Genomic DNA, 25,617 nt, shown 5'->3' on the forward strand with positions numbered 1-25,617 from the left:
GATAATCATACTAATTGATAACGCAAGCAGAGGGTAATTTAAAATATCAACTTCTTAACTACCGGTAATAATTTCATATTTGTTCTAAAATGTGTAAAGAAAAACACAATTCCACAGCTTCCTGTGTTGCCTATGTTCCTTTTATTAAAGATTAATGAATGCTGCAGGCGGAAAGGTTTGGAAAAACTACATCAAATGCTGTTCTCATATAATTTCACATTATGTTTTTTAATGAGCAACCTGAACTGGAAAAAAAATAAAATGCAACTGGGAGGTCAAAGCAACATAAACACCATTGAACAGAAACGGGTACACAAAACTCTGAACTCTAAAAAAATATATTTTTGAAATTAGAAATTGAATTTAAATATTTTTATGACACATATTGCTTTTAAAGAATACATTTTGGCCAAATAAAAACTGTTGAAACTATAAAAAAATGAAATTGGCATAGAATTTAATCAAAACTGACAACTAATAATAATATTTAATTATGGCACAAAAAGTTAATGTTTGATGGAAAGTACACAAGAAGATAAGCGATTGAAATTTATTGCAGTATATATATGTGAATACAAATTGTACCAAGCATAATAACAACTTGTATTTCAGGAAATTATAGGTGTTTTATTCTCTTCCAAAACCTATATGGAAGGAAGCATGAACTCGTTTCTCACAGAGAAGGTTGGATGCGTTTCATTTCTAGCAGTAAATGTAACTTTTTGTGTATAATTCAGAATGAGTGTGAATTTAAATGAGATGACCATGTTCACAAATGAAGGCATTTAGTTATTAATACCTCATCAGATGTAAAATTCCGATGTGACTCGGTTTTTTTTTTTTTGGCTGCTCATCAAATGTGCCTCAAAGTGTTTAGTTTATTTTAATGGTGCCTTCCATTCACCTCCCTCTCTTTCTCTTTTTTTAATAAGCCTGCATATAAATCTTTTCACATCTTCATGTGTCTTTAAGGTCCACATTGATTTCCACTGATATAACAACATGATTTGGCTTAATAAGTAATTTCCTTTTTCATTCAAAGATGTAAATTTGGCTCATTCGTCATGGGGAACAGATATTAAAAATAATCTGCAGATGGCTACATGAACTTTGTTCAATCTGGAAGACTGAAAAAGTCTGGAGTTGGAGTTAGACGTCTTCCAGTACAAGACAGTTGTGGAAAAAGGAAACAGAATATGCAAAATATTTGTCACAAACCTTTCTCCTAAATCTATTGTCTAAAAGTGACATCGGCCCGTCATCCATCTGGAATAAAATCACAGTGGTGTCCTATGTGAGGACTGGGACTCAAAATTACTGAGAACTCAAACTTTGAGTCTGAAAATGTGAAATTTGAACCTCAGAAATGTTTGGTAACTGAGTAGGTGTAACTCTGCAGTTGGTGTCGGTGTCAGGTCGACCCAGTTCTCACACAGTCATGCCCCACAGCTTATTCTATCAGTTCATCGACGAGCTTGATCTTTCCACCAGCGAGCCAATCTAACCCACTGTGCAACAGCCGGATAACATTGTGTAAATCTGTGAAGGCAGAGATAAAACTGAAGCATTTGTTTGGGTTTTATGAGCTGATGGTGTGACGCGTGATTGAAACACAATGTGTGCCATCTAAACCCCGACTACTTCCTTTGCACTTTGCTCCCAATGAGTTTATTTTCACCTTTTTACCTTGTTCATTAGTTCATTAGTTCTCCTGGTTTTTCAGTGTTGTTCTTTGGACTCTGTCTGTATCCTTACCTGCAAACTAAAAGTGTGTTTGGTCAGTTTTTCTATCATTTTTCTGTAATCTGAAGTTACACTTCTTGCTTAACAATTTATCATGAAACAATCCACTGATTTTCTCTCTTGTTTGTAGCTTCATCTACCTCTCTGCTCTGTTAGGCCTGATTGATCCACCTATCATTCCCCTGATGTGTATCTATCCAGAGAAACGCCCTCTTTTTTTTTTATGCTGATCCTCTTTTAGTGAACCATAAAGCCCATTGAGCTTGTTGACTGGAGCTTCATCACAGCTGCATGCAACATCGGGTGTAATTTAAGCAGTTTTCTTATCTAGAAGAGACTTTAGTTGTTTTTTTTTTTTTGTTTTTTTTAAGTTTAACATGGGGAGCCAGAAAATGTGGAGTGTGGCCCCTTTTGCAACAATCAGGGGTCATTTGGGCCCAAGGAGGAAGGGTGTTGAGAGTTTGTGCGTGAGCAGCCTGCTGGGAGTGCTCCGATCACACACCTGGCTGATCGGAGACGAGGAAGTGGCCCTCGTGCTGGCTCGGACCTCCTCGCCCTGCTTTCCTCACCCTCGTGCTCACTCCCTGTCTTTCTCTGTTTGCTCCTCCTCTGCAGATGGTGGGAGCGACGATTTTGGAGACCCCCGCTCACCCAGTTTGGACCCTCATCTGAGCCACATTGGCCAAGGTAAACAATGGTTTCTTTTCGCATCCTTACTTCTTCATTTCTTCCTCTCTGTTCTCTTTCAGACTCCCTTAATGTTTTTTTGCCCAGGGAGTCTATTTGGTTTAGTGGGCTGTATTTTACTCAGCTTTATAGGAAAAGAGTTTACGACTGCTGGAGATGAAGTTATACTTACAGGGACAGAACTGTATGAATTTTATGTTCCTGTAATTCTGTCTGTAAATCTAAGCTTCTTCCGAGGGAAACTGGCTGTTTATTGCAGAGGTTCAAATGTCTGGGCTTTGCAGGAAGTTTTGTGAGCTCCAAAAATCTGATACTGTGTTGTTCGCTTCCCCTCCTCCTGTGCATGTTTTGAACTGAGCACCTTGATGAGTAGGTGTGTTTGTGCTCATTTCAAGGCCTGGAGAGGCCCTCCTGCACATCTCTCATCCCAGACTAAAATAATTTTGCCCTTCAGTTCTTTGCTTCTTTAGATTTCACTGCAAAAGTATGGCCGGTGCTCTCTCTCTCCAGCTGTATAATCTTTGCCCCAGATCAAAGAACGCTTTACAGCTTTCTAGTTCAACATATCTCATTTACTGACAGGTTGTGTGACTTTGTTTGGAAATAAAATGTTCTGCTTTGTCTACTGTTTTGCTTTTTCTTAAGGAGATGCACCAATTAAAGATTCTGTGTTTCTAATCGTCAAGTCCTTGTAAAATTCCTATTACGTTTCTTTTTTAAGAGATGCATACAACAAAATACTTTCTCTGCATAATCTAAACATCAAACTGTCCAGGTGCTGGTTACTGTAAAATAATATAGCTTCCTTAAAAACATCTCAATGTTAGAGAAGTGTTTTAAATGTCTCTACTTTTTTACAACTTTGTTGTCTTTATAGTAGCATGTTGCATTTTTTAGCTTTGTGGTTACTAATTGGTTGATGATAGAATAACTGAGAGTTTTCTTCATTTTTGGGGGTTGGGTTGGAAAAGAATTGAGTTGGATCTGGACTACTGATAATTGCAACCAAAATACCAAATTTCCTCACTGGTTTTCCCTGCAGAGTCTGCATACATGTGAACAATTTCCATACTCTTGGAAGTAACCACGACTCTTGGCTGTTGTTTTCCCCCCTTTTCTTCTCCCAATGAATGACTGGAGCAAATCCAGAGCCACAAAGAGACGTGTGTGTGCGTGCGTGTGTTTGATATTCACACCAAATGTTTTCATACATGTGTATTCATTCTCGCAGCAGCCGCTTCTAACAGCCACCCAGACTTCCTCTGGGACTTGTCACAAACCGGTGTTTGATAATGACTTCTTGTCTCACTGTTGCAGCTGCTGTGTGATGTGAAACTGCAGCTTGACCAGTTAGTTTTCCAAAGCCTCTCTGCAGGGATCTAAACCCACAAAATAGTTCCCGTTGAAGGTGTTTTAAAACTGAATAATGTGAGTGTGTAATCTTTTAAGAATCCCAAATTGTTATAATTTATGCTTTTCGAAGCAGAGCAGAGTTGATTAAAGATAGCGAGTGGCTGGTTATACCCTGCAATTACTGCTCATTGTGAAAGCTTTCCTGTGAAACAGTCGCACGGTCATGACTGTGCTTTTTTTTTTTTTATCTTTCTAAACACATTTCATGTGGTTAGAAAATGCCCCTTTATTATATGTGAAATGTGGAGTATTGTTTTTCAGTGAGATGAGAGGTTGCATTGGCTGTTGTTTGTAAAAGCGAATGCAAGCTGCTGCACATGTTGCCTGCAGGGCTGTTTCTGCTTTTAGGTCATGCTAGCCTTTACACTCAATACAGATGATGCACTGATAGGATCCAGGGACAATCCAGCGGTGAAACACCCCATTTAAAGAGCTTGCACTTTATACAGCTGCTGAAGAAATAAGGAGAAAACAATCAACACAACTCAATAACACCCAAAAGAATTAACTGCTAATTGAACGCTGCCAGAGTTAGAGGGATTTGGCAGAACATTAGTTTTAGTCATTGAGAAAAAAAAATCTGCTGCTTATACAAAAGTCAAAGCATTTTTCAGCTGAGTCACCTTAATTTATCTTGCTATCACACAAAAATTACATGGACATGTCTCAAAAAGTAATAAAACAGTAGCTATTAATGATATATATACAATTTAAAAAATGTATAGCAATGTTTTATATTATTCTGAATGGTATTAAAAACTGTGAAAATTCTTTATTTGCATCAATCGAACCCTTTTAAAACAACTGACCAAGTTTTCATCATGCTTCTACTGGTATTTTAACCAGATTGGAAGGCCTCCCTGTCATCACCTTAATCTTTAACTGCCTCCATGGATTATCCAATTTGTTTAAATTACTTGTGGTCAGAAAAAGCACAGGAATAATTGGAAAATATTTATTTTAAACTTAAATGTTACATAGGCATGAATAAGTTCAGCCTTAACTCTGATTTATGTTGGATGGTAAGGGTAAACCTTCTCCAATTAAATCAAAATGTACAACAAAATGGCAAAATTTAGAGAAATAGATACGATGCCACTTTGTTCTTTGGACGATCAAGCATCCTTATGTAATTTTGATTGATTTTTAATCATCATCTGGCCAGTTTGTTTAAGAACTGCACAGAAACAAACTGTTGCAAGAGAAATTGCTGCAGAGTTAAAACTTTTTACCAGCTTGCATTATAAAGTGAATTTAAATACTTTTTACTCTGTTTATACTCTCAGATTATATTGGCTTGATTTGATTGTATATTTCTGGAAGTGACTTTTTTAGTTAGTGTGTATTCTGTTATGTTGTTTAATTTTTTAAAACATACCTGAGCTTATTAACCTTGGCTACCTGGTAAAATTCAAATGATGATATACAATAAGCCATAAAAGTGAAACAGAGTGTACTTTCTTTACATCAATGGTGTGTTTTTGTTTGCTTGTCCACCTTATTTTTTGTCATGAGATTTAACTGTGAACTTTCTTTAAAATTAAATGTCATCTCCATGATTGAGTTGGTGACATTTCTTTGTTTTTATAGCAGGTACTGATCCTGCATCTCTCCCAACAGCATCCCAGCGTTATGCATTTTTAATGCTCCATTCAAGACAAATATCTCTCTCTCTCTCTCCTGTTCTGAAGGTGGCAGCATAGACAGCGACTGTGCCTTCGAGGGAGACTACGCAGTTCCCCCGCTCTCCATGACCGAGGGCATGCAGCACATTCGCATCATGGAGGGCGTGTCACGCTCTTTGCCCTCCTCCCCACTGCTCGCCCACCAAGCCATCGGTGTCAGGCTGCAGCCGGTGAAGAAACTCACAGGTACCGCTGGCGGGACAATTACAGTCAACATGAACGTGGGCTAAGCTAAGTTCAGCTCGGTCTTCAATGCCTTTTCTGTAACTGTCCTCCTCCAAAGTCCCATTATGCTATTTCTCCCTCCTCTAACCATACCACTTTGAGTACAGACCCCACCGCACTAATTCAGGTCAGAGTTTGTGAGTTTTTAAGTGTCCAAGTGGGAAAAAGGGGTGTGTTGTTAATGAGCAGTAAACATTTACTGGATCACTTACCCACTAATGCTGAGCAGAATAATAAAGCTTGTAGTAAACACTGCAATTTCCAATTCTTGTAATCGCTAAAGCACAATCTAATTGGCATCGTGAAGAACAGCTGATGGACTCCAAGCTGCGGTCAGCTCTGTCCTCCTTCATCTTCTTTATCCCCTCTCACTAATTGTTTCCTTCCACACTCATCTCTGACATTCAGAGAATGTGGAAAATTGCCTCCGCTCTGTCTCCCCATTAGCTGGAATATGAGACTGTGTCATGTTTGTTCTGCTATTATATTAGGGAGCGTTGTGGGTTTGGTACAACCAGGCAGCACAGCACATCTAAAGTCTGACATCAGATCAGATTTCACATTATGAAATGAAGTATCGACTGCCAGGCCTCGCCCAGTGCCAGCAGAGCCTCAAACATCTAGTGCCTCAAATATTAACTGATGTTACAACCATGATTTCTTTTCTGTGAGTGCTGAATAGTTGTGAAGTAGGAGGAATGAAGCAAGAAGATCCTTGGTTTGAGACCCGCCCTGTGGTCTTTCTGCATAGTTTGCATGCTCTCCATGTGCATATTTGGGTTCTCTCTAGGTACTCCATGTTCTTACCACAGTCCAAAAAACTTGACTGTTAGGTTAACTGGTCTCTCTTCATTCTCCTTGGGAGTGTGTGTGTGTGTGTATGGTTATTTGTCTGAGTGTTGGCCTGCAATGGACTGGTGACCTGTCCAGGGCATACCATGCCTCTTGCCCATTGACCGCTGGAGATAAGCATCAGCACCCCTCGCTACTCTGCAAGGTTAAGTGTTCTAGATAATGGATGGATCGATGGATTTTCAATTTGGATTTCCCAACTTACTTTTCCCATGGCAGGTTTTTGGAAACTTACTGTCTTTTCCATCTTCCATTTTTCAACCTTACATATAGGTCAAAAGTTACATTTTGGCTTTATCTTGCAAAAGAAGCTTAATGTTACCACTACATTGTTACCCACACAGGTAGATTCGTAATTTCCGAATCAAGGCAATCTTTTGCCCCAGATTTTATTTAGTATCATCAGAGTAAAATGGGCTGAATTATGTTTGTCACAGTTTTCAGATTTTTAATTGAAAATATTTTACAACATGAATTTTTTTCTTTCCACTTTACAATTATGAACAACTTTTTGTTCTCTTCATGCAGAATCCCTTCATAGCTCAGAAATGCTTTTGGATGCCTTCGTATTTTCAGTGGGATTATTGGAGCTTGATTCAGGAGTCACCACTAGGGCGCACCAGACTCGCACCCTCTTTAGATCGTTCTTAATATGCCACCGGGAGTGTGATTTTGACATCATACAGAATGGTTTATAGTCACTTAAGGGACATGCAAGTTTAGAGGAAACGCAGCATCACTTTTCTTCATTTCAACAGTCAAACAGAGATTCAAAGAAAAGCTGCATTTAAAGGGTTTGAGTTCAAAGATCTTAAATTCGAAACAAGTAAGTGTAAGCGGGTCAAATCTTGTTTGGCTTTTTTTTTTTTTTCTCGCTCTCTCTTGGCTTGTCTGAGTTGTTTTCATTTTCCTGTCTGTAATGGTTCATGGCAGCCTGACTCCATAGCTCTGCTTTCATCTGTGGGAATAAAAGTGAATATTTCAGAGCCACAGTGGGTGTGTGTGTGTGTGTGTGTGTGTATAAACACCTGTGTATGTACCGGTGTCATTGACAGCCAAGAATAGCCTGATTAATGATTTGCTGTGCTGTCTCATTTGTTCTATTCTTATTTCTGAGGCCGACACAAGGAGAGGTCTCTTTGCTGGACTGTCGCACATGCCATATTCTGGCCTCAGATATTACACCAAGGCAGGTGCAGCTCATCTTAAGGCCCACTTTTCATTGTTATGTTTCAGATTAGGATTTGACAATTTTTCATATCTTAAAACTGACCTTATGTTTCCACTGTTATGATATTGTTCTTCTGTATACTTATTTGATCAACATAAATACTCTTACATGTACGATTTTAAGCTATTTAAATTCAATAACATAATACAGCCTAAACAGCCTAAAACTTTTTTATTTTGTGGAAATTCTTTCTATGGAACAGTTGTGTGTGTCACAAGCACTGGACACTTTATTAACAATTAATTATAAACCTCTTTCAGCATAGATTCACGAAGGTATTATACACATTTCTCAAAAATGTTGCTTCATATTAGTGGGAAAACTGCACATCTTTTGGCTGAACAACCGTATTACATCCTCCTGTTTCACCACATCCAAAAGTTGTTCTATTGGATTGAGATCTGATGACTGTGGAGGCTGTTGGAGTACAGTGAACTCATCTTTATGTCCATAAAAGCTTTGAAATGTTTTGAGTTTTGACCCCTGTAGTTTTACTTCCTGCTGGAAGTAGCTATATGGTGATCATAAAGGGAGAGGCATTGTCAGTAGCAACACCTGGTTGGACTGAGGGGATGAAATGACACCTAACTGGCCCCAAGGGGACCAAGGTGTGCCCCATATCATTATACTACCACCAACAGCCTAAACGATTGACACAAGGCGGGATGCATTCGTTCTTTTTACATTAGATTCTGGCTCAACAAATTGAATGTAGCAGCTATTTGACCCAGGCTGTGCTTTTCCAATCTGCCATTTTCCAAATGAGTTGCATTTGTCGAAAAGTAGATACTCTAAGGTCCTCAAGCTCTCAACATTAAAACACCTTAAAGTTTATCAACATCTGAAGCCTTAAATCAATATTAATAATTACAACAAAAATAATCAAATGATTCAGCTGTCTAGCTCTCTCAATCAGAAAACAAACATTGTCTGTGTGGGTGACTCAGAGGGACTCCAGCTGGAAGCTTCTAAAACCCCATAAAGGTCTTTACGCTTCCATGCACTGCATGACAGCAGAATGTTGGAGATGACGCCATGTCCGCATATAACAATAAGTCAAATTAAAGGTTTAAGATTTAAGCAGCTTTAAACTTTTTGAGACTGCTATATTGATGTGTTTGTGACATCACTATCTTTTGTTTAATTAAGAAAGTCACATAAAAAAATCATGTTTCATCGCATACATGAAACTAAGTCAATGTTATTCTTCAGCTAACAGACCCTATGACATCCATGGGGTTTGTTCAGCAGTTAAAGGTGAATCGGCTCTTCCTTCACCCCATTTGACCAAATAACAACTTGCCTCCTGGTGCCCGCCATCCTTCAAGTCCTCAGAGTCCCGTCTGCTCTCGACTGGCATTGAGCACCAGCTTGCGGTCGGACTCAAACACCTCGGCTTTCTCATCCTTTAATTAATTCAACTCAGTGCGATATCCGGTACAGCTCGACAGCATCAGCCTGAGCTTAGTGCTGGCGTCACATGCTGGAACACCTCCCATGGCAGAGGTGAGAGGAGCAGTGATGGCAGAGCAATGCACCAGAGAGCGAACTGCATGGGGGCTGAAGGATGCCGCACGCAGATCCTCCACAGTGGCTCCCCAGCACACCGCAGCCCTTCAATGACTTCTTCTCTACACAGCTCCTGATTGGCTGCAGGGAGGCAGAGCGGTGGACTGTTGAGGACTTACTATTCAAGGCTCTGATTGAATAAAAATGCAATGAAGGCGCTGACCTTTTAGGAGAATCATTGAGTTTCTGATTTAATCCCCTCTGGTGGTGTGATGACTCTTGAGAGGAGCTTCAGATGCTTGAAGGGTCGACTTATGAAACTGATTCTTAAGGCTGGTATGAAACAGAGTGTTTATTTATATTTTACCATTTCTGTTGATTTTGGTCTTTCACGCCAGTTGTCTGGTATTTTTCAAGAAAAAAAAACAGGTCCTTGTATCAAGTACCGTAAGTTAAAAAAAAAAGGCAACATTTGAAGATCGTATCCTTTTTAGGATCAAAAGCATCAGAATAATTTCTGTTTGCTAAATCTCTGAAAAGTCAGAGATATTTTCCAATACTTTCTATAGAGTCTTAATTTTTAAGTGACCTCTAAATTGTCTCTTTGCTTGTATTTGGATCTACTTTGTGAATTTCTGTAGCCCCCCCTCTTCAAATACCCTTACATCATGTTGCTACCACCCACATACTTCATATTTGGGATGGCATACTTCATCTTGAAGGTTTTAAAGGTAATCCTTTAAAATTTAGGATAACACCACACGTCTTCAAAAATGAATACCTTTGTCTCTGAGTGCATTTCAAAGTTCTGAACTGGCATTTTATGCTGCTTTTGGAGTCATGGCGTCTTCCTCTCTGAGAGATCTCATGCTTTTGTTCTGAGGTGATTTTTGGATTTCTCCCCACAACATTTTATTCTCCAGATCAATGCATACACTGCATTCAAAGCACATAAATAAATTTACTCAATCGCTTTAGTTTGTACAGTTATAATTCAAATTTTAAGTTTTTAAGGATTATATTCATCACACTAGTCGTGACAGAAGTTGATATTGTGGTGGTCTTTCCTACTCACTCCCTCTGCAGTTGCCATCTTGCTTTGGTTGTCAGTGCAGCACACCAGTCTAAAATACAGAAGTCAGCCTTGCTGAAAATCTGGTCGTGCCACAGTTTTGTTTATATCCCAGAGCTGTGAGACGGTCAGAGATGGCAGATTATTCACTGCACCCTCACCGTAGCGTCCAGAATGATCACGATTAACAGCATTTTAATGTTGTGTTTATTTTCAGCAACAACTGTTCCTGTGATTCAGCTTGAGGTTAACAGATTTTAGGAGTGGCAGCTGAGACTAAAAGCGAGACAACCTAGTGAGAAATAAGGTGCTGAGATCACTTGACCAATCAGAAGCACTCCATGCCCCGCTCTCAATGATCAGGATGACATTAGTAGTACTTTTTCCCTCTTTTTGCTGTTTTCGGGTAATTGATCCCGCTCAAATCTTTGTGTTTTGCCAGTTTCCTGGAGGGTAATAAAGGAGATCAGGCAAAGAGCTCCTTAAAGTCTCCAGCTTGTGGAAAAAAGTTCCAACGTTAAAATACAACTAAAATAAAAGTCTCACTTTAAAACAAATACAACAAAACAGATTGCAAAAATACAGATTTTCCCATGAGAATATGCTTATTATACTGCTGTTATTAATTGAACTTATTGTTTACAGTACCAATTATATATACGGATATGTGTAGATACATACATCTCTGTTTTCAGTTGCACAGAGCACAATGTGTTGCCATTGTTAGGCACAAAGACAGAAAACTAGATCCAAAGCAGTTAAAAGACCACTGAAAAGGTTTTTCAAAACTGAGGTGAGTCTCATAAAGAAATCTGGCCTTTTATATGGAAATAAATTAACTGTGGCTGAAAACTTTGACAATCTATTTTTAAAACAACAGTACATCTCTGGAGAGAATGGAAATGAGTATTCTTGGTTTGCACTGGGTATTATGGGTTTTAGTAATGGAATATTTTTTTATACCACAGAAGACTGTAAATGTTGTAACAGTGAATCATCTGTGAAGAACTACATTCACAGTCTGTGTAGCCATAATATGATTCCATGCTGTCTGGAAGATATTAAGTAACTTAGCGACTACTGGACACCTGTACTGACTGTGCAGCGGTTACACTTTTTTAATGTTTCCATAGGTCTGCTGATGAAATGGATTAGGGACAATACATTTCTAGTATGTTTTCCTATGCAACACATACACATTTGCGTTGTTGCATATTTTATATCATACCGGTTCTTAATGTTTTTTTATAATTATTATTATTTTTTTATCCAGTGTTGTCTAATATAAATGAGTGCCTTGTTCTTGCAGTGATAGCTCACCGCCTGATTGTTATGAGCTGTAATCACTAATTACTTATTTGTTCGCAGTCAAGTGCCGGGCTCACCAGAGATTATCACCCCAGATGATTGATTGGCTCTGTTCCACTCTCAAACATTTAAAGGGAATTATTTCTACTTCTATCTGCAGATTGCACTGCTCCTCTCTCATTAATGGTTGCAATCAATACAATTACAGTATCCCCATGGATTTTCATAAAAAAGTGTGTGTGGGGGGGTTGAATTGCGTTAGAACCAGACCTTAGCTATGATCAATATTTCTCACACTTTTAATTTGCAGTTTTGTCAGTTGTATGTTGGAAATTTAAAGTCCATGTTTTAAATTTTTAAAGACGTATCTTGTCTGAGTCACAGAGTAACATTTTCCGTGGTAAGAACCTGGTATTCACTGATGTGGGCATACAAATATTCGTCAGAAGGGTCAGGATTAACAGAGCACAGTGTACAGTACTGCTGAGTCAGATCTGATCACTATGTGGGTGGTCCTGCAGAACAGTGAACTAGGGTAAATTATCTACTTCTGATGAATGCTGCATCTTTGAGTCAGTAGCTTTAATTGGTGCTATTTTGGATTTTCCAAAGGGACATGACAGAAAGGTTTTGCTCTAAAATCTCTTCAAAGACTTATTTTTTCTGTGCAGATAAAAATCATGCGTAAACAAGCCTGTTATCTCTCAGAGTCCTAGAGTTTGTTTTTGGAGAAAATGTTGTTTACTGTATCTGGAAAGAACACATTAATGACTACCATCTTCATAAATAGTTAAAGATCTATATTCCTAATATATTAATGCATGAATCAGCTTTGTCCATTGTTTTTCAGTATGAATAAGTCATTTTTTCACACAAAAATTAATTTGATTTTAGTAGTTTGTTAAGAAAAGGTTAATATGGTGCTTCCTTTTGCAGTAGACTTTTGTTTTCCATCAGCAAAAAATAGCTGAAAATCATTTTAATGAAAATTGGCTGTCTAGTTGTTCCTCCTGTATTTTTCTATGCTATAATTAGCTTTAGCTCTGCCTGTTTTTCTTTCATTATGTCTGAGACAAATGAACGAGAGCTTTAAAGCTGCAGCTGTAGATCAGTTGTACAATTATTTTAACTTCCATTTCATCGGCCATATGTGTGGATTAAGTTGAAGTGACTTGAAAGGCCAAATCAAATGTTGTGGGTAAACTAACTGCAAACAGATTTTTTTTTTTTTTTTTTTTTTTTTTGCTGTGTAAGAGCGTTCCCTGTGCAGAATGTTTTTATGGTTACATTACATCCCTTTATAAATACAAACATGGACTGACTGTGTGGATAAAAGATATACTTGCATAACAGAGCTGCAGATGAAATTAACTCTGGGGTGTTTGAGAGTCCTCTGGCCATGTATCACTCAGCTCTCTTGCTTCTAAGCCACAGTGACCCTTGGCCAGGCGTCTTGATAGATGTTTCCACCTGATGTAGTTGGAAGTAGAAGGTTTTATTGCTGTTCTTCTCCTTAAACTCTTGGCGTTTAGTGCAATGGTTTCACAAGTTTATAGAGCACGTGCAAAATGTTCTGTTTGCTCTGTGGCTCTTAGGTCCTTTAATTAATGTCAATTTATTTTTATAGCGCATTAAAACAACAGATGTTGATCAAAGTGCTGTACAATTTAATGAAATACAGCAAGATATCGACAAGAACAGGAAAAAAAAAGATCTGAAAGTGAGGTTAGAACAAAAATACAGATGTACTCCATACCTGTCATGGTAAAACTCAAACTCTATTTGAGTCAAATGCCAAAGAATAAAAATGCCATTCATTCCAGCTCTGGGCTTGATGATTAAGGAGCACTTGAGTGCATAGAGGAAACATCTAGGATTGAGTGTGAAGTTCAGCATCTATTGTGTCTATGACAAGGATTAACAACAAGAGCAAAAGGCCTGAACCTTGGTTGGCGTGTAAAGTGGTGTTAGGAATTGATGATATCTTAATGAGTCATATAACCATGCTTATGGTGTTGGGAACCATGAGGTGAACCCTATTATGTTCTCTAAGAAGCGAGTTTCATTTAGAGAAACCTTTTAAAAATAAATAATGTCCTGCATTGTTGAAATGTATATAAACGTCCTCCCTCAATTAGACTGAAAAATATCATTTGAAACCATTTGTAGTTAGTACATACGGGTCAAAACATTTTGTACTGACATTAAATATAAAACGACTGAATATGACACTAAATGTGCAAATGTCTCTGTATCGTTGTTCTGACTTTTTCTTATTCTGAATATTCTCTACATCCATCCAGCAGTATATTATGTCAGAGGATGTCATGATCTCTTACCACACAATGTATTTTTGACACAAACCGTGACATCGGGGACACCTCGCTCTCTCCCTGCGTCCGTTGCCAGTCCCATGTTTTAGAAGGCATTTGTGTCCTCTGCGACATTTTTGCAATGAGCATTGACATTTTTGACATCTCCATGTCCACGCCTCCTTAGGCCAGCACCGCACCTCGAGAAAATCTCTCTTCAATTATTAACATTATTTCCCTCTTTTGACAGTGACTGCCACTGTAGAATCATTTGTTCCGCTGAAAGAAAATGTGACATTTGCAGCTCCATTGTCGCAAGGTTAAGAGGAAAGAGGAGTGAAATCTAAGTAGGATGCCCTCAGGTGTAGCTATCTAAAACCAGCAATAAAACACTTAGGCTGTAGACAATCTTAACAGTTGAGAGATAAAATGTCCTGAAATGCAAACATCACTTTTTTTTTAACTATCTTTAAAATATTGAAGGTGTTTTAGATTTACAGCACAAGTGATGGAATTATGAATCCATCGCACTGGAACGTGTTTGTTTCAGCTGTGAGTTGTCTGTTAAAGTACAAACAAATCGATGTCAAACATTTGAAAAGATGTTAGCCAGTTACTTCAGCTGAGAATGAAACAATAAAATATGAAAACTATTTGCCTATGCACATTGGGTTTGTACAATCTCTTGCCCTTATTGTAATCTTGGTCTCAGACCCATTCATTTATGATTTAAATCCTTATGAATAAACTTTTTTTTTCTTTCTCAGTTTGTACTCAACTTGGCGTTTGGTGCTTTGCAAAATTGCTTTTATCTTTTATTTAAGACAAATAGAATCTCATTTTACATTTGAGAATACATGAAGATTACATGGCCTGTTTATGAGTCTCGCTGCGACTGCAACATAAATATCAACTGCTGCAATATGATTCTTCATTCAACACCAAACAAATCTTGATTCTGAAAATGTAGATATGTCGCACTATGTTCATGCTAGAGTTAAATTTCTACAAGTTTTCCCTTTACATGGATTTTCTTTATTTCCTTCTGTGTAAAGATTTTTTAAACAAGGAAGTTCAAACATGCAATAAGTTCAAGCACTAATTTTGAACATGTGGTCTAAAACTGAACAGTGAATTAGTGTTGTAGTTTTCTGTAGTTATCTTACAAGTAAAGCAGAGTGACATAGATGGCTAACACAAAGTTAATAGTGTTTATTATTATTATTATTTTTTTTATATTATTGTGGTTTTTTTTACAAAAGCCAAATAAGTCAAACTTCCTGATTTGACTGATTGATATTGCTGATTTTTCAATTTGCATTGTTTCTAATAGTTAATTTGAAGATGCCCGTCTTAGTGAAATCGGTTGCATACTCTGTACCTCACGTGCTCCTGTGTCTCAGTTGCATTGTATTTAATTAGTGGTACATTGTTGGAGCGTGACCTTTAACTGTGGCACCTCTTTAAGGCTCGTTGGTAACATTTTTAGAGTTCTGGAGATGTCACTCTGGGGAAATAACTGTCACTAAACTAGATTAATAAAACAGAACTGCAGCCTCACAGCCTTACCAGCGTTGACTTCAACAAAAGCGAGGGCAGTGCTCAATAAAGTGGCCACCCCCAGAAGATTTGAACCTCTAAGTAGCCATAAAACATGGCTGCAGCTGTGCAAATACACTATCAAGGGTGAAACAAGGACAGACAAGATGTTGGAGCTCAAGAAGCTCGAGCGAGTGTATTGAAATCCTTCGTTCTTGTTGTGGTTTTTCTGTTTTGTTTTGCTTTTTTTTTTTCTGCTCCTGATCCGATCGGTCCCCAAAGCTCCGTTCCTGAACAAGAAAACCGTGTCCCTTTAATAATGCCCTCCCCCTTTTTTATGCCATTTTCTTCCCTGCCTCAGCACCCACCCTTCTCCTCCCCCTCCTTTTTGCTCTGTGGTTGCTATGAGAACAGCAGCACTGCACCATTCATCTGCTGGAGACCTGGACTCCTGCTCCTGTAGAGAAAGTGCACCTCTCACATCCATACATAACACAGTGAGCGCTAATGCAGTCACACAGCTAAACGGAGAGCTCACCTTTCTCTAACGACGCAGGAAATTTCACTTTTTTTTTTTTTAAACCTCAGATTTGTTTAGCAGTAGTGAAGATTTTTGTCACTTGACAGCTTTGGTACATGCTCCACTAGCGGAGTTGTCACCTGCATGTCTCCCTCTTTCGCCAGTGGCACGGTGACTGCTGCACTTTTCCTTTCTCCTCATCCTTTCTTCCTTCCCTCCTCCTCCTCTCGCTCCTCCCGTCACTGCTAAAGCTGCCTGGCTCCGTATCATTTCCTGCGCCTGAGCTGAGCAGGCAGCATCGCCACTGAAACCTGTGGAGATTTCTTCAGAGGGGAGACAAGTGGAAGCGAGAGGGAGAGCTTCCTCTCCCCCTTCTACTCATCCTCCACGCTGCCTCGCAGCACCTGCTTTTTTCCCCCCCTCCTTCTGATCGCTCCCATCATTTCTCCCCTCCGTTTTTGATGAACTGGTCATCGCTCGGGGAGGAAGGATTGCTCGTGCCGCTGGAAGGAGGGGACCTGGTGCCGTACTCGAGCCTTCAGGAATGCGAGGTCTGGTTTGAAAATGGTGAGCCCGGCCACACCCTCTTTCACTTGATTCATTCCTCCATATGTGCCTGCAAACCCCCCACACCCATCTCTCCCCGCCCTCCCGTCTCTCCTTCCTCCCTGTCCACCAGCCCCTCTTTCACCTGCTGCTCCACCTTTGCTCAGCCAGAGTCTGTCTGCTGTCTTAGCTCACAGCTGGAGCATCTGTGCCGACCGCCGGTTCGACCGACGCTTGTGCAGACATGGGGCTAATGGGAGGAGAGTCAGAAAAGTAATTTTGCTCCATGAATTGATGCATCTGTCAAAGGGCTGAACTAATCACAGTGTGGGCTTGAGGGCCTGTGAATCAACCAGAGTGTGATAATGTAAGTGTTTTTTTTTTTGTTTGTTTTTTTTGTGTGGCGAGCTGGTCTGTTTCATGCGTCAGCGTGGGCGAGCATTCGATTGTCTTTCAGCGTGTGTATGTATATGTCTGTTGAAGCGCGTGCGTGTGTGAGTGTGTGTCTAAGCACAAGCTGTGGGCGGCTAATGGTGCTTGCTCCTACTGATGTGCGTCTCACTTTTCCTTCTCGAGAGCAGCGTCGTTTGTAGCATATGGTTGCGTAAACGCGTTGAAGTTGGTGGGGAGTTGTTTCCTCCATGTCGCTCTGCAGTTGGCAGCAGCTTGTTGTGGCACACCGGAGTCACCCCTGTCATTATGCTGGGATGCGGTTCCTCCTTCTAGCTCCGGTGCTGCAGGCATCCCTGCCTCCCTGTCTGGTCCCGGGGGGCTGTTAGCTCATCTGTGAACAGAACAGAATGTCTCAATAACACTGTCTGCCAGAAAAACACCTCATCAGCAGCTGCTATTGCCGGTCTCAGGTGAATGCCTTTTGATGAGGCGCCTTCAGCCGGCTTTCACACCACTTAGTACCACCACCTGGAGAGGGTTTTGATGAGCTTACTTTGTCAGCTGTCATTCAAAATGCAGAAGGCAATGATGCTAGGAATATTAAAATGAGTGCTGCTAAAAAGCCGTGTTTATTGAGTCAGTGGTGGGTGAAGATTTCCTCGCATTTAGGATTCCTCATGGCGTGGTTGAGCCTGATGGAGCCAGGCTGGGAAGCAGACAGCATCCACTCTCAGATCCAGTATTGCTTTGTGGTGGTTGAATATCACTGATGGACAGAGTCAGCATTGTCTCATCCATTGATTTATTTACCACTTGAAGTACACAATCCATTAAAATATCAGATCTTGAAACCGTAAACTCCCTAAGGGTAGGTAAGCTCATTGTGTAAAATTTCCAACAAAACATTTAGTTTTTCTAATGTCTAGCTTGTAATAAGTTAATGAGATTTCAAAATTATGATTAGGAACAAAGATGAGGCAAACATTGAACTGTTTGTCTACAGAGTCGTTTTTAGACAGCATCAGTCTGTTGGGTTGTTTTGCTGTCAGAACAACTGGTGCATTGCACAAACTAGATGGATTAACAACCTCCTAGTTCTTAGCTTCAGCTCAAATCAATCTGGACTCAACTCTGATGGTGAAAAACTTTCAGTGAAAAGGTTCCTCAAGAGGAGATGGCTCAACCCTGAACCACCAACTGAATATTGGATGAAAGAGACTTTACAATGGAAAAACTGTATTTCTCTCTGATAGTGCTGAGGGATGCTTTCTAGAGCCCACATTTGCAATGTTTTTTAAACAAAAAGTCAAAAAATGTGAAAGCATTTAATTACATTAGTTTGTAGTATTCCATATGCTTTCCCAATTAAACATTTAATAAGAAAAAAAAACTTGGATCTGACTGAATGTTCTAACAGAAGAATGATCCCAGACACACCAGGCCTGGTTTTGGTATGAATGATTAAAAAATACTGACATGAAGTTTTTGGAAAGTCCTCAACTCAATAACAAGTGTGAAATCAGATTTTACACGAGAGTGTGCTCTCTTAGCTTAAACAAACTCCTAAAAGATAAAGGTGCTGAGGTTATACTGTCTTGCTACTTAGATTTCTTTTTCCCATAATTACTTTATTTTGTACATTTTAAGTCCCATGTAGGCTGTAGTCAGTGCCCTTTATGTCATATTTATTCAGATGACAATTTGAACAGCTTTGAACAGTCGTCTGAATTTACACCCACTTCTGTGAGTTTAAAACCCATGGATCCTCGATAGCAAGTCAGGTTCATATTGATTTCTGTAATTGCTCAATATCTTTCCTGTGTCATCCTCTGAGCTGGTGTCAAATGAAAGTATCAGTCGCCAAAGACAAGTCTTGACAAATCAAAGGCAGACAGAAGGTTAATGTCAAATTTTCACTGTGGCATGTTTTTGAATTAGACTATTATACTGTGCCTCTGTGGCTTTCAGATTTCTGATGCGGCTTCTGACCGGCTTTAACACTTGATTGCAGTGTTGATTACAGAAGCGGTCGTCATAGGTGGGTGGACACTGTCTCGCTTTGCCTGACAGCATGGTCATATATCAGGCGTTGACAGCACTCCTGTCCCCCCCTCCCCAAATACATCACTTTGTTACTGACTGTGAAACGTTAGGAGGGGAATTTAATTAAGTTGCATACGAGCCATGTGTTGTTGTAGCCTTTCAGTCACTCGTACTCTGACTTTAATAACACTAATGAAAATCCTTTCAATGAAGCCACTACATGTTCTACCATGGAGGTGGTTTTTTTTCAGTGCTAGTTTTCTGCCACAGTTGTTTTGCAAGACCAAAGACAAAGTTTTGGGCCCCTGTGCCCAGTTCACCATTCTTTATGCATTTGCTGTGTCACCTACAACATGATTATTGTATGGCGTTAGTGGAACAATATTTTTCTTCTGGCAAAACATCCTTGAAGGTCAGTTTTTTTTTGGAGTTTGAAACAAATAGTTCATTTCTCTGGATTAATGCTCTGTTTGCACTGAAGTCAGTTAAAGAGTAACGCCACATCTCTGCTGGTTTGCTTATTTTTTATTCAGTGAGAAAAATAAGTTGGATAAACTAATGTTTGTTTGTTTTTTTTAAGTTTCCTCATCTGCAAAGAATGAAGAGGTTTGTAATTGTCATTATAGGTACACGTAAAGCTGTGAACGTTTCTAAAAGGAATTCAAAGTTTCCTCCAAAAGACCTGCTAAGCCCAGTGGTTGACAGCCATTTATCCAGCGGCCCAGGGACAGGGAATTTGAAAATATCACTTGATAATTTTGTGCCATTGGAAAATTGGAAGATTAAAATCTGAACACCAGCTATAGAGTCTTAAAAAATGCAGACATTTAAAAAAAACTTATAATCCACTGGGGGAAATCCTTGAATTCCAGACAATTACATTGTCTGATTTTTAAATAAGTATTGTTTATTTCATTGCATCAAAAAAAGTATTTCCAATAACTGTTGTAGTTTTTCCACAATCTTTGTTCATGATTAGAGAGTTCAGACATTTCTTGTAGTTCCTTCCTCGGTTTGAAGACACTGCAGCAGAGATTTCGTCCCACTTCACCATGCAGATCTTCTGCAGATCATTCAAGTTTCAGGGCTGTTTGAACTTCCGACAAGTATTTTCTTTCATGTTCAGGTCTGGGGAACAGCTAGGCCACTCCTGCAAAGGTTTTTCTGGTTTACCTTGAAAGTTTGTTTTGGGCTATTGTAATGCTAGAATATTCGGCCATCTTCAGTACTCTGACTGAGAGAAAGAGGTTATTACAAAATCTCGCCATACATGGTTTCATCTGTCTTCTCTTTATTATAGTGTAATTATTCTGTCCCCTTTGCACAAAAGCATCCTATAGCATAATGTTTACACTTGCAGGCCTTAAGGTTGGAATAATATTCTTATGATTTTATTACTCTTTTTAGAGTATTTTTTCTTTATCATTATTCTGTTATGTCTTAGGTAAAATCACAATACAAGATTTGAATATGACAATTATAAAAGTGCTTAGTTCTTTATTTCATTAACACAACCAACATTAATTCAGAATTAGTAATTTCTTCAGATCACCACATTTTTTTTTCATTCATTTATTTTATTTTGGTAAACTGTCCACATCACCAGAAACAACAAAGAAATAACAATAAACAATAAATATTGACATTGATATTTGCATGAAAATGAAAAACATTTACTTAGACTAACATCTATTTTCAAATTGCCATTTATTCTGTGTGTTTTGAATTTGAAAACTTGAATAACCTGACCGAAGGTCTTTTTTGTTTTTGTTTTTTCCCCTAATATTTTTTTTCTGGATATTTAGCTTTTCTTTCTGGGAACATGAAAAGGCTGTGGAGTGGAGAAGAGAAACCCGCAGTGTGCTATTATTAGCAATGATAAGAATTTGCTTACAAAACAGAGCAGTGGGTTACATATGTACCACCTCAGTGCTTTCTGTGAATCCTGCTGGTGGGGAGCTGAGCAAACGTTTCCCACTGAGATACGGTTTCTTAATGTTGTGTTTCCATGTAAATCCAATCAATTGCAGGCCATTTCACCAAGACGTCATGATGACACCGCCTCTGCATTAACATTCACCTCTCGTCTGTCCGTTGTTAAAGTATTTACTCGGTCACTGCAAGGGTCGGCTTTGAGGCGTTTGTTGGTGTCATGGTCCAAAGGGTTTCATAGCGGCAGCAGATGATTAGTTTTTATCAGACGTTAAAAATTTTTCATGACCTCTGATGCTTGTTGTTTTGTGTTGCAGAGATTATCAGAAGCCTCTTAATCAGAGTAGCTGGAAATCAAAAGCCAGTATCAGCAAAGCGCGTCTCTGTCTGCTGTTTTGTTTTCATTTTAAGAAAGTTCTTAATTAAATAACATCCTGCTCATGTTAATTTTCTCAATGACAAAGGGTGGAGTTCTCTAGTGGGAGGTTATAAATATCTCCTCAAGGGGTTGAACTCCAGCTGGAATAAAGGTCACAGCAGCGCTGCTATTATTAGACCACCTTATCAAGTGGTGTCCTCGCCAATTATGATACTCTCCTAAAGCGATTTCACGGGTAACTTTACAGCTCGCAGCCGTATTCAAGAGTTTCTCGTTGAGGGCTTTGAGAGGGAACGTTCACGGTCACTCTTGTGCGTCAACCCCCTTCCGCGCTGACAGAGGGAATCCATAAGGAAGGAAATTTAACAGCGTCAGAAATGCTCTACGTTAATAGCCGCTGCGCTTTTACAGCTGAGTCACGAGGCCACGCTGCATCACAGATAAAGCGATAGTAAACGAGACTGGACAGATGCTTAGAAAGCCCGCAGTAGGGACATTACTGGAATATAGATGAAAATAAACCAAAAAAGAAATTGGCACAAAGAGATGTGGTGAATCTGTGCAACATAAGATGTATTAAAATATTTTAATAAAAATAATGCCAAGCTGAATGCCTATGTTTAAACATTGGAAAAGGCAGAGGCGTTTAATCATTTTAATACTCTTAAAAAATGATGAAAAAGCACGGGATCTTGGGATAAAACTTTAACCCAAAGCCTGCTTTAAAATCCGGAAAACAGACACATCCGCAGCTTGTAGCTGCTTTTCTTCCTGCATTTTCCTGTTTTTGGTTCCACTCATCCATCTATCCATCAACCTGAGGAGATCCTCTAACCCTGCTGGAGAAATGCCTCCCCTGAGTGTGATGCTGCCATCACTTTGGGGATGGTGTGTTTAGTTTGATATATAGAGTTAATTTTCCTCCAAACGGAGCTCTGCACCGAGTCAGAAAATCAGAAAAAATATTTATCCCTTTTTTTTCACCTCACAATTCCACACACATTTGTATTTGTCTAAATCCCAACAAAACGTAATAAAGGTTGAGTTTATAACATGTCATAATGTGATGTGAGATCATCTGTCTCTCATCTGTGTGAAGCAAATGCAATTTATCAGTTTTTTTTTCAAAAGCTTGTCTATCTCCAAATACTTACTTTATGTAAATAAAGTGTTTATGATTATAAACTGCTTCTTGGATCAGAAATACCTTCAGCGTCACTCTGTTTTCTGCCACGGCTGTAATCCAGGCCCAGCTAAGACTACGTGAAACGGTAAATTAGCAGCTTTTTGTGTTCGGGAGAGCTCTCTTAATAAGCATTCTTAGAAATCATACCCCTTCCGTAGCCCTCTTAAAATTCTGGCTGCGCCTCACCTTGCTCTGCTAATCCTCCCTAGGCTGTAATAATGGATCCGCATGTGCACGTGTGCAGACAGCCTCGCGCTCAGCCGCACTCACGCACACATGCATAAAGTAGTAAGACGAGGCATCTTGTCTAATGGACATGCAGTCTGCGCTTGCTGTCAGCAGCTTCTGTGTGCCACAGCAACATCTGGTCTGCATTGTGTTTGCTTGACAAGTCAACATAGATTGCTCACAAAATCATATGTGGTCTCTGAGCCGGATTACTGATGAGCACACGGGGATCAAGTCTCTGGGTCAGTTGTAAGGACTGGCTAACTGATCAACTCTCAAGTACTTCAGTTCTTTCCTGTTGTGATTACAAGCCCTCCCGCTTCTGGTTCAAACAGATACGGTGGCAAATGACTTGAAAAACAAAGTAAAAATGTGTTATTTGTATAGTGACCTCTCTTTAAGGTTAGTTACTTTCATGCTATTGGTCTATAATTGGTAAGATATGTACTTGTTTGTGTCACTGCTTCTCCCATCTGTTTTGGGTTTGTCAATTTAAGTCACCTTCTCAAAGCCCAGGCCTATTTCAGCTTTGTTTATCATACTATTTTGCACAGTATGAACAGATTTCTGGTAAACTTTCTTCCTTTTGTTCTCTTAAATGTTGGGTAGCAGAAAAATTAACGTCACAAAAGTAAATATGCCTGTTGTCCGTCCTTTTGTGTACCTTGGATGTTTTCCCTCCTTACACAATACAACCACAAACAGCAGCTTTTTTTCCCCATCTCCCTCTGTATTTTTCCACTCTTTGTTTTCATCTGTTAACTATGCCAATAGATTTCTGAACATCTTTGAACATTCTCTTCGTCATCAATGCTTACAGACGATACTTCTGATTGGCTGAAGAAGACACAGCAGTGTAAGGTTGTTATTCTCAGAGTATAACAACCTTGATGAAAAATACTTGCACTACAGTTTTTGCCAGCATTCTTTAAATGCTGGTAAATACTGTAAAAGCTTGATTATTCATCTTAATTTGACCTATATTATGTATCAATTATTATTTTGGCTCTGTTTACGAGAAATGTAGTTTTCAGATCATTTCAGACAAATTTCCCTAGGAGCAATATGAAACCATCTTTTGGTTTGCTTATGACTATGAGTCAATCCTTAAGTGCTTCTAGAGTATTAATGTCACAAAATACTAATATGCTAAAATTTCTTTTTTACACATAAAGAATAGTTCTCCAGTTGGACAGCAGTGTGCAGCAACATGTTTTTAGGTTGAGAAGAAAAGTAAAAGTCTATTGTGAGTTAGATTTTCTTAAAACTTGCACATCAAATTATCACAGAATGACTCTTTTAAGTAATAAACATGATAAAATTCCATACTTCAAGATTGGCAGCCAGAGCTTCACAACATGTTGCAGTGATTGGGTCTCCATTGCAATGCACATTACGGTTAAAATATGTTAGCTGTAACCTGATGTATTTGTTTTATTTGTGCAAATGCCTAATTAAGACAAAGTTGGACAGCATAATAGAGGGCGAATGCGAAAAACATCAGATTGTAATCAATGCCATCATCACACTACTGGTGTCGACAAACCTAATAATGTCACCGCATGATTCCAACCTTTCAACTAGTAAAGAGTAACGAGTTGTGAAATCAGGTGTAGGAATCACACAGCCTGGGAAACGCATCAATTGATAGAACTAGTTGTCTTCATGGTTTGTGCCGTTACGGAATACGAAAGCCTGATCCTGAAAACGTCTGACATTTTAAAGAGGAAAATGTGGAGAAAATGTTTGAAACATTAGCACAAGCTTGACCTTTTCACATAGATAGAACAGTGATATGTTTTGTTTCACTTTTATCAAAACTTGCAAAATAAGATCTTCAATGAAACAGCCTTAAATGCAGTCATCCCTGTCTGCCTCAGGGTAAAAAAAGCAGACTGGCTTGAACATAAAGGAGCAGAACCTTGGTTACTTAAGTCCTTAAAAGCCAAGCTGGTTGAATTGAGTTGAAAACAGGAAGAGCTGCTCCTGTCAATTGACTAAGATCAATCAAGACAAAGAGCTTCTTTGATTACATTTAAGCAAAGGCATCACAGGCTTTTAGTGTGGATGAAGTTGGCCTCTCCATGCGTTACCACCACCTTCAAGAGGTGGACAATTCTCCCCACCCCCCCTTTTTTTTATTTCCCTGTTCTCCGCTGTTGCCATAGAGACGGGAGCCGCGCGTTGGGTTTCTGCAGACAGCGATCCAATACATGTCCTCACCCACATCATCGCTGTGTGTATGTTAATGCATGCGTGTGTAGGTGCCAGCGTTTTTTCGCCTGAGTGGTCGTATGTAATGGAGACGGTGGCAGAAATGGTCATTTATTGCTGTAGAAGGACTCCTGCGTATCAGAACATTTCCAGAAGCAGTGAGGAAATGTGCCTTGCATACTTTAGCTTCTTGTTCTTATTTAGAGCTCGTGATCCATTTATCGAATACATGACTCAACCGTTGTACTCAAGAACACTAATTTTGTGGATCACTTAATATAAAGCTAATAGTCTCTGGAATAGATATCAACTTTGAACATTTCACACAGAGTTTTGTTGTGACAGTTTCTTCTTTTTTTTTTCTGCGCCATTTCTTATCATAAGCTCACATGTGCACTTGCATACATGTCACATGCATATTCATATTCACACCCTCGCATGCATAGCGCGTAACAAATATCCATTTCACGGCCACGTGGATCTGCACATGCAAGACAAGATATATTTATTCATAAGCTCATTAGAGGAGTGGATTTGCCTGCTGCCATCCATCACACTGTCACCCTTCCTCAACCTGGCACGAGCTGACAACGGAGCTGC

General features: G+C 39.2%; 1 protein-coding gene across 13 annotated transcripts in view; it reads left to right on the forward strand.

Annotated features, from left to right (window-relative positions):
• tanc2b (tetratricopeptide repeat, ankyrin repeat and coiled-coil containing 2b) overlaps positions 1–25,617 on the forward strand; it is a 151,094-nt gene that overhangs the window by 63,056 nt on the left and 62,421 nt on the right. For 9 of the 13 annotated variants that reach the window (XM_055043052.1, XM_055043055.1, XM_055043056.1 and 6 more), the window contains 2 exons: positions 2,359–2,430; positions 5,535–5,714. In XM_055043052.1, the coding sequence (XP_054899027.1) occupies positions 2,359–2,430; positions 5,535–5,714 (252 nt within the window). The other 4 variants (XM_055043063.1, XM_055043064.1, XM_055043060.1 and 1 more) reach the window with 3 other exon arrangements.

The sequence above is a fragment of the Poeciliopsis prolifica genome, unplaced genomic scaffold (assembly GCF_027474105.1).
Source record: "Poeciliopsis prolifica strain line A6 unplaced genomic scaffold, Auburn_PproV2 SCAFFOLD018, whole genome shotgun sequence".
NCBI lineage: Eukaryota > Metazoa > Chordata > Actinopteri > Cyprinodontiformes > Poeciliidae > Poeciliopsis > Poeciliopsis prolifica.